At 39.6% G+C, this 14,407-nt stretch overlaps 1 protein-coding gene across 2 annotated transcripts in view; it reads right to left on the bottom strand.

Moving 5' to 3' along the window:
* CDHR1 (cadherin related family member 1) overlaps nt 1-14,407 on the bottom strand; it is a 226,927-nt gene that overhangs the window by 163,767 nt on the left and 48,753 nt on the right. For both annotated transcript variants that reach the window (XM_040320726.1, XM_040320725.1), the window contains exons 4-6: nt 13,440-13,490; nt 10,043-10,132; nt 9,688-9,774 (exon numbers count right to left, since the gene is read on the bottom strand). In XM_040320726.1, the coding sequence (XP_040176660.1) occupies nt 9,688-9,774; nt 10,043-10,132; nt 13,440-13,490 (228 nt within the window). The remainder of the gene's footprint in view (nt 1-9,687; nt 9,775-10,042; nt 10,133-13,439; nt 13,491-14,407) is intronic.

Here is a 14,407-nt window from a genome sequence, read left to right as displayed (position 1 = left end):
ATACAAACCTATTCTCTCATACCTAATATGGATCTATCTTTTGTTAACATTCATATACATTAGAGTTAAATAAAAGCCAAGCTACTCATGGCACGTTTGTAAAATTCAACTTGTTTCGTACTTTAATCATAACAATTAGAGAAGCTTCATGCCAATATATCTGGTAGTGTGGAAAAGGATCAGACATTTATAACAACCATAAAACTCTTGTAATCATATTCTCCTACTGAAGACCAATTATAATTGTAGATGACAATTTATTGTTATACATTCTTGAAGGAGATTATCGCCTGTTCATGGAGTTTGTAGCACTTTCCTCTTGAAGCATATGAAATTATTAGCACAACATTTTAGATGTAACAGTAAACATTAAGGGGAATTTATCAAAACTGGAGAAGCTATAATCTGAAGAAGCCATGCATGGCAATCAATCAGCTTCTATCTTTAATTTTAAACCTAAAGCCAGCCATACATGGATCGAAATTTGTCTAGTTCAGCAGGAACTAGCCAAATTTCAATCCATGCATGGGCACCCTGGTTGTACACAAGACGATCTATCAATTAACTTGTGTACAACCAGTCTGTTGGGTTTTTGCTAAATTATTAGTGCAGCAGGCTATAGCCGGTAACACTTATTATGTTCTGTTGGCAGGGAAGGCTCATTCTGGAAGGCAGAAAATTGCACAATCTATAGCCTGTATAATCTGAACAATCTAAAGATAGAAGATGATCGGTTGCCATGCACAGCTGCTCCAGATTCTGTCTGCTCCAGTTTTGATAAATTTCTCTTATTGTGTTCATTAACTGATAAAACATGATCTGACACATCACCACCAAAAGTAATACTAAAATCCGATTCCACATTTAGATACCCAGTCTGCTACTGTTCAGCTGTTTAAAACTTTTAGGCCCCGTACACACGACCGAACATGTCTGCTGAAACTGGTCCGCGGACCAGTTTCAGCAGACATGTTCGGTCGTGTGTAGGCCCGAGCGGACAGGATTCCAGCGTACATTTGCCCCCCGGGCCTTTTTCCAGCGGGCAAATATTTCCCAACTTGTTTTAAAACAGCCCGCTGGAATCCTGTCCGCTCGGACATGTTCGGTTGTCTGTACAGACCTACCGTACATGTCCGAGCGCCCGCCATCCCTCGCATGCGTCGAATGACTTTGACGCATGCGTGGAAGCATTGAACTGGCAGGGCCGCGTCATAGTCGCGGCGACGGCGTGGCCACGCCCCACGTATTGTTTACGCGCGGATTTCTGTATGATGGTGAGTACAGCCACCATACAGAAATCCCCGGGCAGACATGTACGGTGAAAACGGTCCGGCAGACTGGTTTCATCGTACATGTTTGCTCGTCTGTACAAGGCCTTAAACGTATGCTCTGCATAATATACAGCATATAAGGGCATTACAAAATAAAATATTTTGTGCATACAGTACATACCATCATGGCCTGGCTATTTTGGCATGTTTTTGAAGAGTAACCTGATGGGAAACTGCCAATGAGCCTAGCTTTACTACCTTTTAGGCACTTAAAACAGGCATCCAAGTGCAAACTTTTTAGACTTTACTGACTTACTGACTCACAATTGATTTAACCTTAAACTGCGTAGAGGGTTCTTTACTGTAAGAGCGGTTAGTATGTGAAATTCCCTTCCACAGACAGTGGTTTCAGCAGGGATCATCAGTTGGACTTGTGTCTTTTTTCAACCTCGTCTACTATGTATCTATGTAACATTGTAGTAAAGCCAAGATTCAGATGACATACTTGGAACTTACACCTTAACCTCCCTGGCGGTATGATTCTTTCTGGTTTTAGGTGCTGAAAACGGTACAATTATTTTGCTTGAAAATTTGGTGTTTTATATTGTAGGCCTGTAATTCTTAGGAATAACTCACTTAAATATGTCCAAACAAGAGTCTAGTAGACATATCGGGTATGATAAAGTTTGAAAAACAAAATCATAAATTATAATATAATAAATAACTATAAATAATTATAACAAATAATAATGTAATTATAATAAAAATTATTCAATAATGTAATCAAATCAAAATCACTGAAATTTGCTCAGTTGCAGAATTGTCGCGGTCATTACTTTTATTTTTTTATGACGAATTTCCCCACAAATCGCTATCGCTCAATTCTGCAAGTGATTATAATTTATTATAGCTGTTTTCTAGTTTTCTAAACCACTTTTGACATAAAGGGACAATTTTTGGTTGCTATGGACAATCTACAGTTTGCAGGCAGAAAGAACAGTTATTATACAAAAGTACATGTAGGGCACTGGGCAGACCACTAGGGACAAAGGGGTGTGTATTTTTTACATACAGTACTGTAATCTATAAGACTACTGTATGTAATGTATTTGTTTACTTTTTTGAATTTGGCGCCGTTCTCCGCCCCGTGCGTCGTAACGTCGCAGGGAATGGAGGTTGGCGGCACAGGGGGACATCGAGCGAGGACCCCCTCGCTCACACAGCGCGAAGGGCTTCGCAGGATCCAGGGACAAGGTAAGTAACTTTATCTCTGGCTGCAGCGACGCGAGCCCGAGTCAGGCTCGGGGATACCGCTCTTGGTATAAAAATCTTACCCCGAGCCAGACTCGGGAATACCGCCAGGAGGGTTAATATAATTCATCAGAGGCAGCTCCAATCTTTCCATTCTTACTTGTTCATTTTACATTATATAGTTCATAGGATTTATAAGTTGTTTAGCTAATATCACATTATATTCTTGTTCTTGGAAAGACCTGTGAAGTACCTAAGTTCTGTGGATGTTTATTAGCTCTGTAGTTTATGCGTATTCTGACCATTTTAAAGGCTAACAGGCAAGCTACTGTCAAACAAGGTACAGGGAGCTGAGCATTGTCATGGGAACATTTAAGAAAGCAAAGAAATCTTTAAAAAAAATGTGTGCAGCAAGAAGAGTGAGAGGGTCCCTTTTACTGAAACTTTAGGGGCAACATGGAAAAAACACCAGTCCATTAAATTCAATTCTTGGGAGATGCCTTTATGATGTATGTGGTGTTATGGCTTGATTGCTATAGATTTTTAGATTGTTACATTTAGCATAGCTCACATGTAGCAGCAGTACCCCAATCCAATTGGTTTCAACTTGGGAAAAAAAAGGCATTTCTAGGTAGATTTGGCTGTGACACCACACTTTTAAGCAACATTAACAGGCCTGAATTGAACAGCAGAAGTTGCAGTCACAACAGATCTAAATGCTAAAGGAAAGATTACTCTTAAAAAAATTATTTTAAAGCCCTAAACGTTCTACAAGACAGCCAGCAGTGAAACAATCTAATAGTATCATTTGCAAGCTTCTTTTTTCATAATACCATACTGCAGTGTCTTTTTTGAGATTTTGTTAAATTATAAAGAGTGCATACAAATACTTTAAATCCACATCCCCATATTCCCTGAACCCCATCTCATCTCCATCTCCATATCCCCCATTATTCCCAATTTTTCACAAAATATTCAAAAGACAGACTTCAGGTATAGTTTACAGAGAGAGAGACAATAGCCACAAATGTTATTCACTGGCGAGATAGTATGTAGGCAGCTTGGTTAGGCTGCAATATAAGTGGTAGAGATGAAACAGGATTTATTTTGAAATAGAAATTAGAGTGCCATCTGGAGCTGCAAAAAATATGATTTTTATAACAGCTTAACTGTAAAATCCTTTTCTTGAAGGTACATCATGGACACAGAGACAGTAATTACTACATAGGTTATAGGCCACCTTCAGGTGATGGACACTGGCATAATCAAGACAGGAAGTCCCCTCTCCTTTATAACCCCCCCCCCCCCCAAATGGGCAGTGTCTCAGTTTTGTAGCACAGCAATATATAATAATCCCAAAAGAGGTTAGGGACCTCTGTGTCCTGTGATGTACCTTCAAGAAAAGGATTTTACAGGTAAGCTGTTAAAAAAATCCTACATAATCAATTCATTGTTTATTCTATGGCACATAAAACACATTCTATACTAGATTACTTTTTAATAACAGCACCTTTACTCCATGACATGGTCTCTTCTGAAATGAACTCTATCCTTAGGTCAGATCATGCTTTCATTACTCTGAACCTAGCCTTGTCTGAACCCAGACCTTTAAGGCCGCGTACACACGATCAGTCCATGAAGCTGATAGATGGTCTGATGTGCCTACACACCATCAGTTAAAAAAACTATCAAGTCCAACGCAGTGACGTAAAACACAACGACGCGCTGAGAAAAATGAAGTTCAATGCTTCCAAGCATGCGTCGACTTGATTCTGAGCATGCACAGGTTTTTAACCAATGCCTTTGCATACTAACCGTCGGTTTTGACCTATCGGTTAGGCGTCCATCGGTTCAATTTTAATGCAAGTTCTAAAATTTTTGACCGAAGGATAACTGACTGATGGGGCCCACACACACCATCGTTTTGGACCGATGAAACGGTCCCTCAGTCCGTTTTCATCGGTTTTGACCGACCGTGTGTACGCGGCCTAACACTTTGAAGAAAAAAGAAGAAATTTTGCTGTCTGGACCCACAGTAACCCAACTCCGCCCCTTAATGGTCTTAAAGATCTTGCCTTTAAATAAATGAAAGATTTCTTCCCTAGACAAAACAAAAATGTTATGAGTATGCAAATAAAACACATAGGATGTTAACTAACAGGATGAGGACATGGCCACTCAATCCACACCTGAATTATTTCTTTAATCTTATGGCATTCATACTTACTGCCCAATTAGATTTGCAAATGTTTTGAAAAATATTACAGCAAATTATGTAACCTACATCCTCCTTTTCACAAAGAAAATTTTGAAAATGTCATATTCTCTCTCAAAATGACCTACTATCTGCCACTGAACTTCTTTCTTTAAATGGGTATATTAGTATGGAAGAACTTATCACTAGAGTAAACCAATTACCCCCTAAATGAAACTCCAGGGCCAGATGGCCTGCCTTATTCATATTATAAACATTTTCTCACCGTCTTGGTCCCTTATTCAACTATATCAGTCTTTACCTAAAAAAGGAGATCCCCCAACACAATTTCTGCATCCATATATAACAGTCATACCTAAACCAGGAAAAGACCCAGCCCCCATGGCTAACTATAGGCAAATCACTTTAATAAATTCAGACTACAATATTTTTACTAAAATACAAGCTACTAGTTTATTTTCCCTTTTACCCAGACTCATTAATAGAGACTAGGATGGCTTTGTACTCACTTGCTCACAGGCAGCGAACAATACTAGACAAACTATAGATCTTATAGACACTGTGAGCAATACCCCTGCACATACTTTGTTGCTGAGTCTAGACACCCAGAAAGCATATGACAGATTGGGTTGGCCATATACGTTTTCAGTTTTGCAATGCAGATCATTCATAGGACCTTTTTAAAAACTATCTTAGCACTCTACTCCACATCAACTTCACAGGTCAAATTTCCACATGCCAGGTCCACTAGCTTACCTTTAGACAATTGTACGGTACAGGGTTGTCTATTATCTTCTCTGTCATTTTTACTATGCCTAGAACCTTTGGCCAAAGCCATTTGCACAGAAACTAATATTCATGGGATTATCTTTATTTACAGATGACATACTATTGACACTTACAGAAACTCATACACAGTATCATTCTAATTTACATTGCATATTAGATGATATTGGTAAGTATGGATGGGCCGAGCATCGAACACCCCCCCCCCCGGTTTGGTTTGCACCAGAACACCGCGAACAGGCAAAAAGTTCTAGCCAACATGCGAACCCTATTAAAGTTAATGGGACATGAACATGCAAATTTTAAAAGCTTATATGCAAGTTATTGCCCTACAAAGTGTATGGGGACCCAGGTACTACCCTAGGGGACATGTATCAATGCAAAAAAAAGTTTTTAAAAGTATATTTTTTTCAGTGATTTTAATAATGCTTAAAGTGAAACAATAAAAATGAAATATTGCCTTAAATATCGTGCCTAGGGGGTCTCCTAAAGCCCTGTACACACGATGGGTTTGTCTGATGAAAACAGACCGATGGACTGTTTTCATTGGACAAACTGATCGTGTGTGGACCTCATTGGTTTGTTTTCCATCAGTAAAAAAAATAGAACATGTTTTAAATTTTTCGTAAGGATAAAAAAAAGACGATAGAAAAAAAAACGATCGTCTGTGTGGAAGTCCATCGGTCAAAAATCCATGCATGCGCAGAATCAAGTCGACGCATGCTCAGTAGCATTGAACTTAATTTTTCTCAGCACGTCGTAGTGTTTTTCGTTACCGTGTTTTTACATGGTCAAATTTTTGACTGATGGTGTGTGGGCAAGACTGATGAATGTCAGCTTCATCGGATATCTGACGAAAAAATCCATCGGATTAGATTCCATCAGATATCCCATCGTGTGTACAGGGCTTTAGTCTGCCTGTAAAGTGGCACATCTGTGCCATGTGTAGAACATGCCGCAGTGATAATTGTTGTAGTATATGTAGTATATGTAGTAAAATGTTGGGTGTTATATATATATATATATATATATATATATATACACACATGTGTGTGTCCAAAATTGACCAGGCCAGATTTCAAACTTGTAATTCAAAGAGACAGGACGAAGTCTATTTTGCACATCAGACCTGTAATTACATGTTACAAGGCAAAATAATCTTGTCCATTGTCAATGGATGGGGAGACAGGAAGGGTCTATTTCTACACATCAAACCATTACTCAATCAGTTGAATTAAATTCAATGATAAGTCTAGTTTACACATCAGACCTGTAGTTACATGTTACAAGTCAAAAGATACTTGTCCATTGTCAAATAGGCAGAGACAGGATGGAGTCGTTTTTACACATCAAACAATTACTCAGGTCACATGCAATCTAATTACTTATTAGAGGGGGCTTATTAGTATGCGAGGATGCATACTAATTAGTGACTCTGTCTACCTGCCACTCTGAATGACAGGATGTTAGATTAAAGACGACCAATCAAATTGCTCAGCTATTCAGTGAATGGGAGATATAATCTGGGAGTTCTGGTTGTCACAGAGAGAATATCCCCCTATGTATTCTCTGCATGGACGTATGTTGGTCTGGATGTGATCAGAACACGTATTCTCTAAGATGAGACTTTGACACTACATTACTCTGTTGGACTTTTGTATCATCTGTGGAATTTGGACTTTGTTTGTTATTGGAAGTTAAATTAAAATTGCGTTCTCTGGAGAACCTGTGTTGCTGCAAAACAACGTAATTTATAAGTCATCATACTATACATCTATATCACTACAATAATGACATTTCTAAAGGAAAAAATGTAATTTAAACTTGCTTGTGGGTGTAATGTATTGCCGACTTCTTGCAATATAGATAAAAAATCAAGGAAAAAAACAACGTAGGGTCCCCCCAGTCCATACCAGGCCCTTCGGATCTGGTATGAATATGAAGGGGAACTCCAAGTCAAAATGTTAAAAAAAATTGGTGTGGGGCCCCCCCAAAATCCATAACAGATCCTTATCTGAGCATGCAGCCTGGGAGTCAAGATAGGGAGATGAGCGAGCACCCCCCTGAACCATACCAGACAACATGCCCCGTGGAGGTGGGTGCTTTGGAGCGGGGGGCACTGTGTCCTCCCACCCCAAAGCATCTTGTCCCCATGTTGATGTGGGCTGTGGTTGTCAGGGTCTGGGTAACAACCACAACAGACAGTTTTTGACAATTCCTTTATTAAAATTCAATATAAAAGTAAACTGCGCCAAGTAGGAAACCAGATATCAGGCTGGTAAAAAGCAATGATAATAGATAATATGAATAAAAGCACATTCAGTCCAATAGAAAAGTTTGTAGCAGCACCACCATGTGTCAGCAAAACTTCAGTGTGAACACACCACCAAACTGAAAGCCGCTTACCAGAACCACCCAAACATTAGGCATGTAGACAGATTCTATTCAATGGGCTCCACATCAGATTAGCATCAGACTGGGGAGGGATCCAGGGAGCAGATCTCAAATTGCACCACATCGATGATTGAACATATCCTCGGTATATAAATAAAAACGGACCATAGCGTGATACCGTACGAAATATTTAATAAAAATGCATAAGACATGTACTTACAAACATCTCATGATTAAAAGCATGTATGTATGCCGGCCGGCAATAGGAGCCCTTCCTCCTTCAGATGGAACGCGGTGACCTCAGTGTGCGCCTTCCCAGACAATGTTTCGTCATTAACAGACGTTCTCAATGGGGATAGGATCCTTTATTAAAATTATTGGGTCTCGAAGCCGTGGTGGGAAGGAGTGAGCAGGTTCCTCTCAGCAAATGTGTATGGAGCAGAGAATGTCTGTCTAGTGCTGCCCCTTCCACTCCTAGTCTGAGAGAGCTACTGCACAGATGACAGAAGGCTGATACCAAGACGGATCAGATGCCTTTTATCTACATGATTGTATTCTGCCTGCTATACTGCCGGATTGACTCATCGTTTCTACCTCATGTGTGGTAACAAGTGTGTTTGACCACCTGTTCATTCCCATCTGGTAAGAGTGTATACTTTTGACGATGGAGGATTTGTCACTTTGAATACTCAGTGTCAGCTGAAGATCCTTCCATTATCATGTGGTGTTTTCATCTTACATCGCTTTACTACATTTTGATTGCAAAGTGTATGGACTTATTTATATTGTGCTGCACCATTCTAGGTGTACAATGTACCAGATACCCATTCACTTGCTAAAGGGGGCTTCCAGATTTCCCATAATTCCTCCTCCCGCAGATGCCGACAAACAGTGGATTTTAGAACAATCAATTTGGATGACTTTTAGAACAAAGAATTGCTCAAGCAAGTATAGAGCTGGAGGAGCTGAGTAGTAATGGTCTGCAGTAAGACTTGTGCTGGAGAAAGAGAGATCTGTATATACCGGAGTGTATATAAGTTGTTCTAATTCTACCAAGCACAGCTAGCAATGCATGGTTAGGCCTGACATTGGCTCAGCCAGGCCTCAGCAACTGTCTTTTGCAGGCAGGGGCCAGGGACCCCTTTTTAGTGTAGTAATGAACTGTAATAAAGGGATATCTCCCAAATGGATACAGATGGCAACAAATAAACTGTCAGGGGTATGAGCCTCCCTTACTGTATCCAAAATGAAAATAACATTTTGTCTATAGCTCTACTTCAATATTTATTAAAATATTATAGTATCAGCTGTGTTTCATATAGCTGATGCATATTAAATGTTTACTTTTAACATGTTTCCTTTCCATAAAATCTTTTTATTTACTTGGGCATTTGAATGTAGGAGCAAATTTGACTACCCAGGGGGTAGCACAGCCCTAGCACAGTTCCTAACACAGCCCCCTGTGATGTTGGGATTCCTACATGTAAACTAATAACTTCAATCTACTTTTGCAACTACAAAATAGCTCAAAACACATTTGCAGCTAATAAATCTCTTCAATGTACTCTGTACCATCAAATTTAACATGGCATGACACAGCATGTCCACTGATTGCTTTCCCCAGGGAAATCTCTTCCCTGAAGAGTACTAGACAAATAGCCAAAGAGCAGCCCAAAATTAACCCTAGTACTAAATGTACACCAAATATCACTTTCTAGTTAATGTATGATCAAGGATACATTTATTTTAGATTTCAAGAATAAAACCTACCTGCATTAAATATGTGATGCTTCCACCAGATCCCATGTCTTTGTCCAGTGCCTCCACCTGAAAAATACTGCTTCCTGGAGATGTATCCTAAGGAAAAATTATTTGTATTTAGACAATGTTTCAGATTACTGCTTTATTTTTTAATTTTTTACTTTCTGCCTTGTCTTTTATATTACAGTCAAAACACACAGTTTACACATTCATGCGTGTATGATTAAAAAAGATGCCCAAGGAAAATATGAGACAATCTTATTATAATGAGCTAAATAGGGGATAACAGTTAATATGGCCAGATCTCTCAGCTATCATGAATAGTATTTGAGAATTGCCAAGCTATTAGTATAATTACACGTACCTCCGGGACATTCACAATGTATGGTGTTTTCTGGAACTCTGGACTCTCATCATTGGCATCTGTCACCAAAATACGTACTCTCTCAGAAACCTGTCAAGCAAATGAAAGCCCCAAGTCTTAAATAGAATTCAACCAATGTCAAACAAAGCAACAGTGATCATGTGTAAAAACTAAATACTCAGGCACCCAAAGCCATACATTGGCAGGTAATGAAGAGAAGCATGCTCCCCTATACCACTAAATAAAGGGCAATTCAATTCACTTCAGCAGGCAAACAGAGTGGTGGAGGAGCAAACAGTAGGCAAGTATAAATAGTGGGCAGGTAGTAATGGAACCTGTAAGTTGGCCATGCATGAGTTTGATTTTAGTTATGGTACATATAACATCTCTTCAATAAACATTAGGAGACTTGCTAGCCATAGCTCATGCTTTAATATGCAAAATGTTGTCAACAGATACATAAAACATTTATATGAAAGCCTTGTTTCCTCCCAGATCCTCTACCATTAGGCTCCTGGGAGATTTCAGCTGCGGTTCAGTCTCACATTGTCTGAAAGATACACACACAGATACATAGTAAGAGAAAAAATTAAATCAACTCAAAACCATTGTGATGTGCCTTTAATATGCCCACAGTCATAAGGTAAAGTTAATTTGATCCAGATAGTTTTCGATTTTTGATTTTTTTGGTAACACAGCCCTTCATCTGCCTATGCTGTGCTACATTAAACACAGTAGTAGATTTTTTAACGGAAATCAAAATCAGGATTTATATAAATCTGACATGCAGTTTTAAAGCCTTTTAAAGCCGTCTCCAGGGAAAAAAAACTCTTCCAAGCAGTGGGTGTGTCTTATTTATTTATATATTTATTTTATTATGAACATTTAGGGGTATTTGCTTGTTCACTCCTAACAGACTAGAACAAGCAGCTTTACTTACCTGATAATCACTCCAATAAATTATATTGGTGAAGTGTCCCTCAGCATACTCACTTCCAATGCAAGGCTATAGGGACAGCATAGTACTTGATGACATCAGAGGACCTGTGACCACCGAATTGTGGTAGTGGAGAAGAGGCTGCAGGTGCTGGTCTTGCAGAATGATGGGAGTGGGATCAGGCAAGTAAATGACTTTCACTTTTGGGAGGGGCTGGTGCTGATAGACGTCTTCATCCTAACATTGCAGCAGTTTCTCTCCTCTCTCCCTCTTAACTCAACCTCTGAGGTAGAGAAGAAGGGAAGGAGATACTGTATTTTACACCGATGGCCAGTTGGGTGCTCAGAATGCACCTTCATAAGCTGGCCGTTTGAGTGTCAGTGAATGACATCTTTGCTGTGTGCTGTGATGTGAAGTGGAGAAACTAACATAACAGACAGGGCAGGTTGAAATGCAATTTGGGCATTCCAGACTAGTAGCAGCAATAGTGGAATCTAAAGGGTTCTTCACCATGTTTAAGTTAGCATGCATTGCATCAGTAAGAGCTGATATGGTCTCTCTCAGACTGGGAGTTATGATGGCTGCCTTTGACTCTTTAGGGACAATCTCATCCTGAAAGAGTCGGTGGGAGTCTTCATCAGATAGAGCTTTGGCAACAGAAAGCTCAGAGATCGCTAAGGCTGCAATCAGGTAAGATAAAAATTCTGCAGGCGAAGGTGTTATGTCCCCTGCAACAATAAAAAAATAACTGCCTCTTGGCTCATAAAATCCTGAATAACTGTTGTGAAATCCGCCCAGGTTGAAACTGAGAGGGGGAAGCCCACCCAACGGAGCCAAAGAGAACTTCAAAGAATGCAGCATGGTCTTTAAGAGGGTACACTGCAGGCTGTATCAGATTGTTAATGGATCTTGAACTAGAGGCACCCAATGCAACAGGACTGCTCCTCTTGTGTGTGGGATCTGACATGTTGCTCCTCAAACAGGGTCAACTTAGTTCTAATACAAAGCACCACAAGCAGAGGACAGTGCTTAAAGGTTACATTCCATGCAGGTCCCACAATCCTCTAGTCAAGTGGGGTCTGGGTACAGCCTCCAAAAATATGGCTGACAATATCTAATCCAATCCAGATAGCTGCATAAGAGACCTTGATTGAGCAATAAAACTTAAGCATGCTGGGACCCAGGCCCTGTACACACGACCGGTTCATCCGATGAGAATGGTCTGACGGATCGTTTTCATTGGTCCACCGCTGAAGTGGCCTGATGGTCTGATGTGTGTACACACCATCAGTTCAAAAACCGATCGGGTCAAAACGCGGTGACGTAAAACACACGACGTGCTGAAAAAAAACGAAGTTCAATGCTTCCAGGCATGCGTCGACTTGATTCTGAGCATGCACGGGTTTTGAACCGATGCTTTTGTGTACTAAACATCGGTTTGGCCCGATCAGTCAGTGGTACACACGGTCGGTTTTTGACCGGTAGTGTGTACGCGGCCCCAGAGTGGTTACACCAAGCTAGTCACTATTATTTCATTTGCCATGTCCAAAACCTCCTAGGCTGCAGTAAAATTGAAATGTCTTGGAATCATGTGTTTCTCAATAAAGAAACTATTTTTAGTTTTATATACACAAAAACATGGGAAAAAAAAACTACAATAATTTGTGTTTTTAATAACTTTTTGAAGTTCAGCTTTAAAAATAACGGACATGAGCTGTAGTGCATTAAACAACTGATGGCTACTGGTTAACGCAACGTGATTGGGAACTGTGGTGATTGGTTCCTGTTCACTGTATTTGATGCCTCATTTTAAAACATTTTCACAGGATGAGGCTATGCATATGCTCATACAAGTACATTGTTTATGACAATGTAGCCAACAAGTATGCAATAAAGTAAAACAAAAATATTTAAAAAACAAAAAAAAGCTCAAAGTTTAACAGAGATCAAGTTAAAATTAAAGTACCACTCATCCCTCCTCCCCAAAAAATATCAGAGGTGGGTTTATTTGTATTTTTGGGGGGATAGGTTACCTTTTTGACAAGTACCCACTCCCACTTTCTGAAATGACATCTAGGCTAGAATGAAATTTTCACATTCTTCTCCCCTCACTGCCCACAGCCTCCTAGGACACAACACATTCCAAGAGGCTGCAGAACCAGTCTTGTTGCCCTGAGCTGCACAATCTCAAACATGGAGCCAGCTGCAAGTTATCAGGAAGTTACAGCCAACTCCCAAATCCAAGATGGCAGCATCAGCAATGAGAAGAACCGGCTATAAAAGACAGCATGGGCTTTTAAGTACCTAATTTGTAAAATTCAGCAGCTACAGTAGTTGTAGCTGTTGACTTTTGTACTTTTTAGAAAATGGGTGAAGTTCCTCTTGACAAAGCAACATTTTATTCCTTATATTTTATCAAACAATGCATTCATTACAGTACTAATATTTTTTCCATTTTACCTTATTTAGTCCATCCGATATACTGACAATAGCTTCTATTTCATCTTGTTTCTATTAAGAAAAAAAAAATGAACAATTTGTAATAATTTATCTGAATTGAAATAAATAAAGAAATAATCAAGATTCATGGATACTGTTAGGTTACAGTAAACAGTTTTATGGGTTTGTATTTTTTCACTTAAATATAATTACAGGACACAAGATGCAGGAAAAACTGTTGGATATCAAATTATTGGCTATAGAGAAACATAGAAAATAAGAAAATAGGACCTTCACATTCTATAATAGACCTCAATTGGAACCAGGCAGTTCCAACTATTGCCATAGATAACAAACTACCAGCTTACAAAGAATGTATTCTTTGGTTCTTACTTGGCTTTGAATATTATGACAGTGTGTAAAAAAAAAAATCTTAAAGAATATTTATTGATGATGGAGAAAAAATGGTTGTCCAATAACTGTACAATTCAGGGAGAATCTGCCTCTTTGTACCTGCTATCTACAGACACAGTCCTATAGCTGGATTCACGTAGGGCGGTGTATTTCAGCCGACGTAGCGTATCGTATTTACGCTACGCCGCCATAAGTTAGAGAGGCAAGTGCTGTATTCACAAAGTACTTGTGTCCTAAGTTACGTTGTCGTAGCGTAAATGTGCCGGCCTAAGCGCACCTAATTTAAATGAGGAACAGGGGGACGTGTTTTATGTTAATGAATCGTGACCCGACGTGATTGACGTTTTTAACGAACGGCGCATTCGCCGTCCATGGACATATCCCAGTGTGCATTGCTCCAAAGTACGCCGCAAGGACTTATTGGTTTTGACGTGAACGTAAATTACGTCCAGCCCCATTCACGGACGACTTACGCAAACAACGTAACATTTTCAAAATTCGACGCGGGAATGACGTCCATACTTAACATTGACTAGGCCAGCTTTTTGTTGGAATAACTTTACGCCTGAAAACGC

The sequence above is a fragment of the Rana temporaria genome, chromosome 8, assembly GCF_905171775.1.
Source record: "Rana temporaria chromosome 8, aRanTem1.1, whole genome shotgun sequence".
Taxonomy (NCBI): Eukaryota; Metazoa; Chordata; class Amphibia; order Anura; family Ranidae; genus Rana; species Rana temporaria.
The sequence above is the reverse complement of the archived record's forward strand: the minus strand, read 5'-3'. Positions and strand labels throughout refer to the sequence as shown.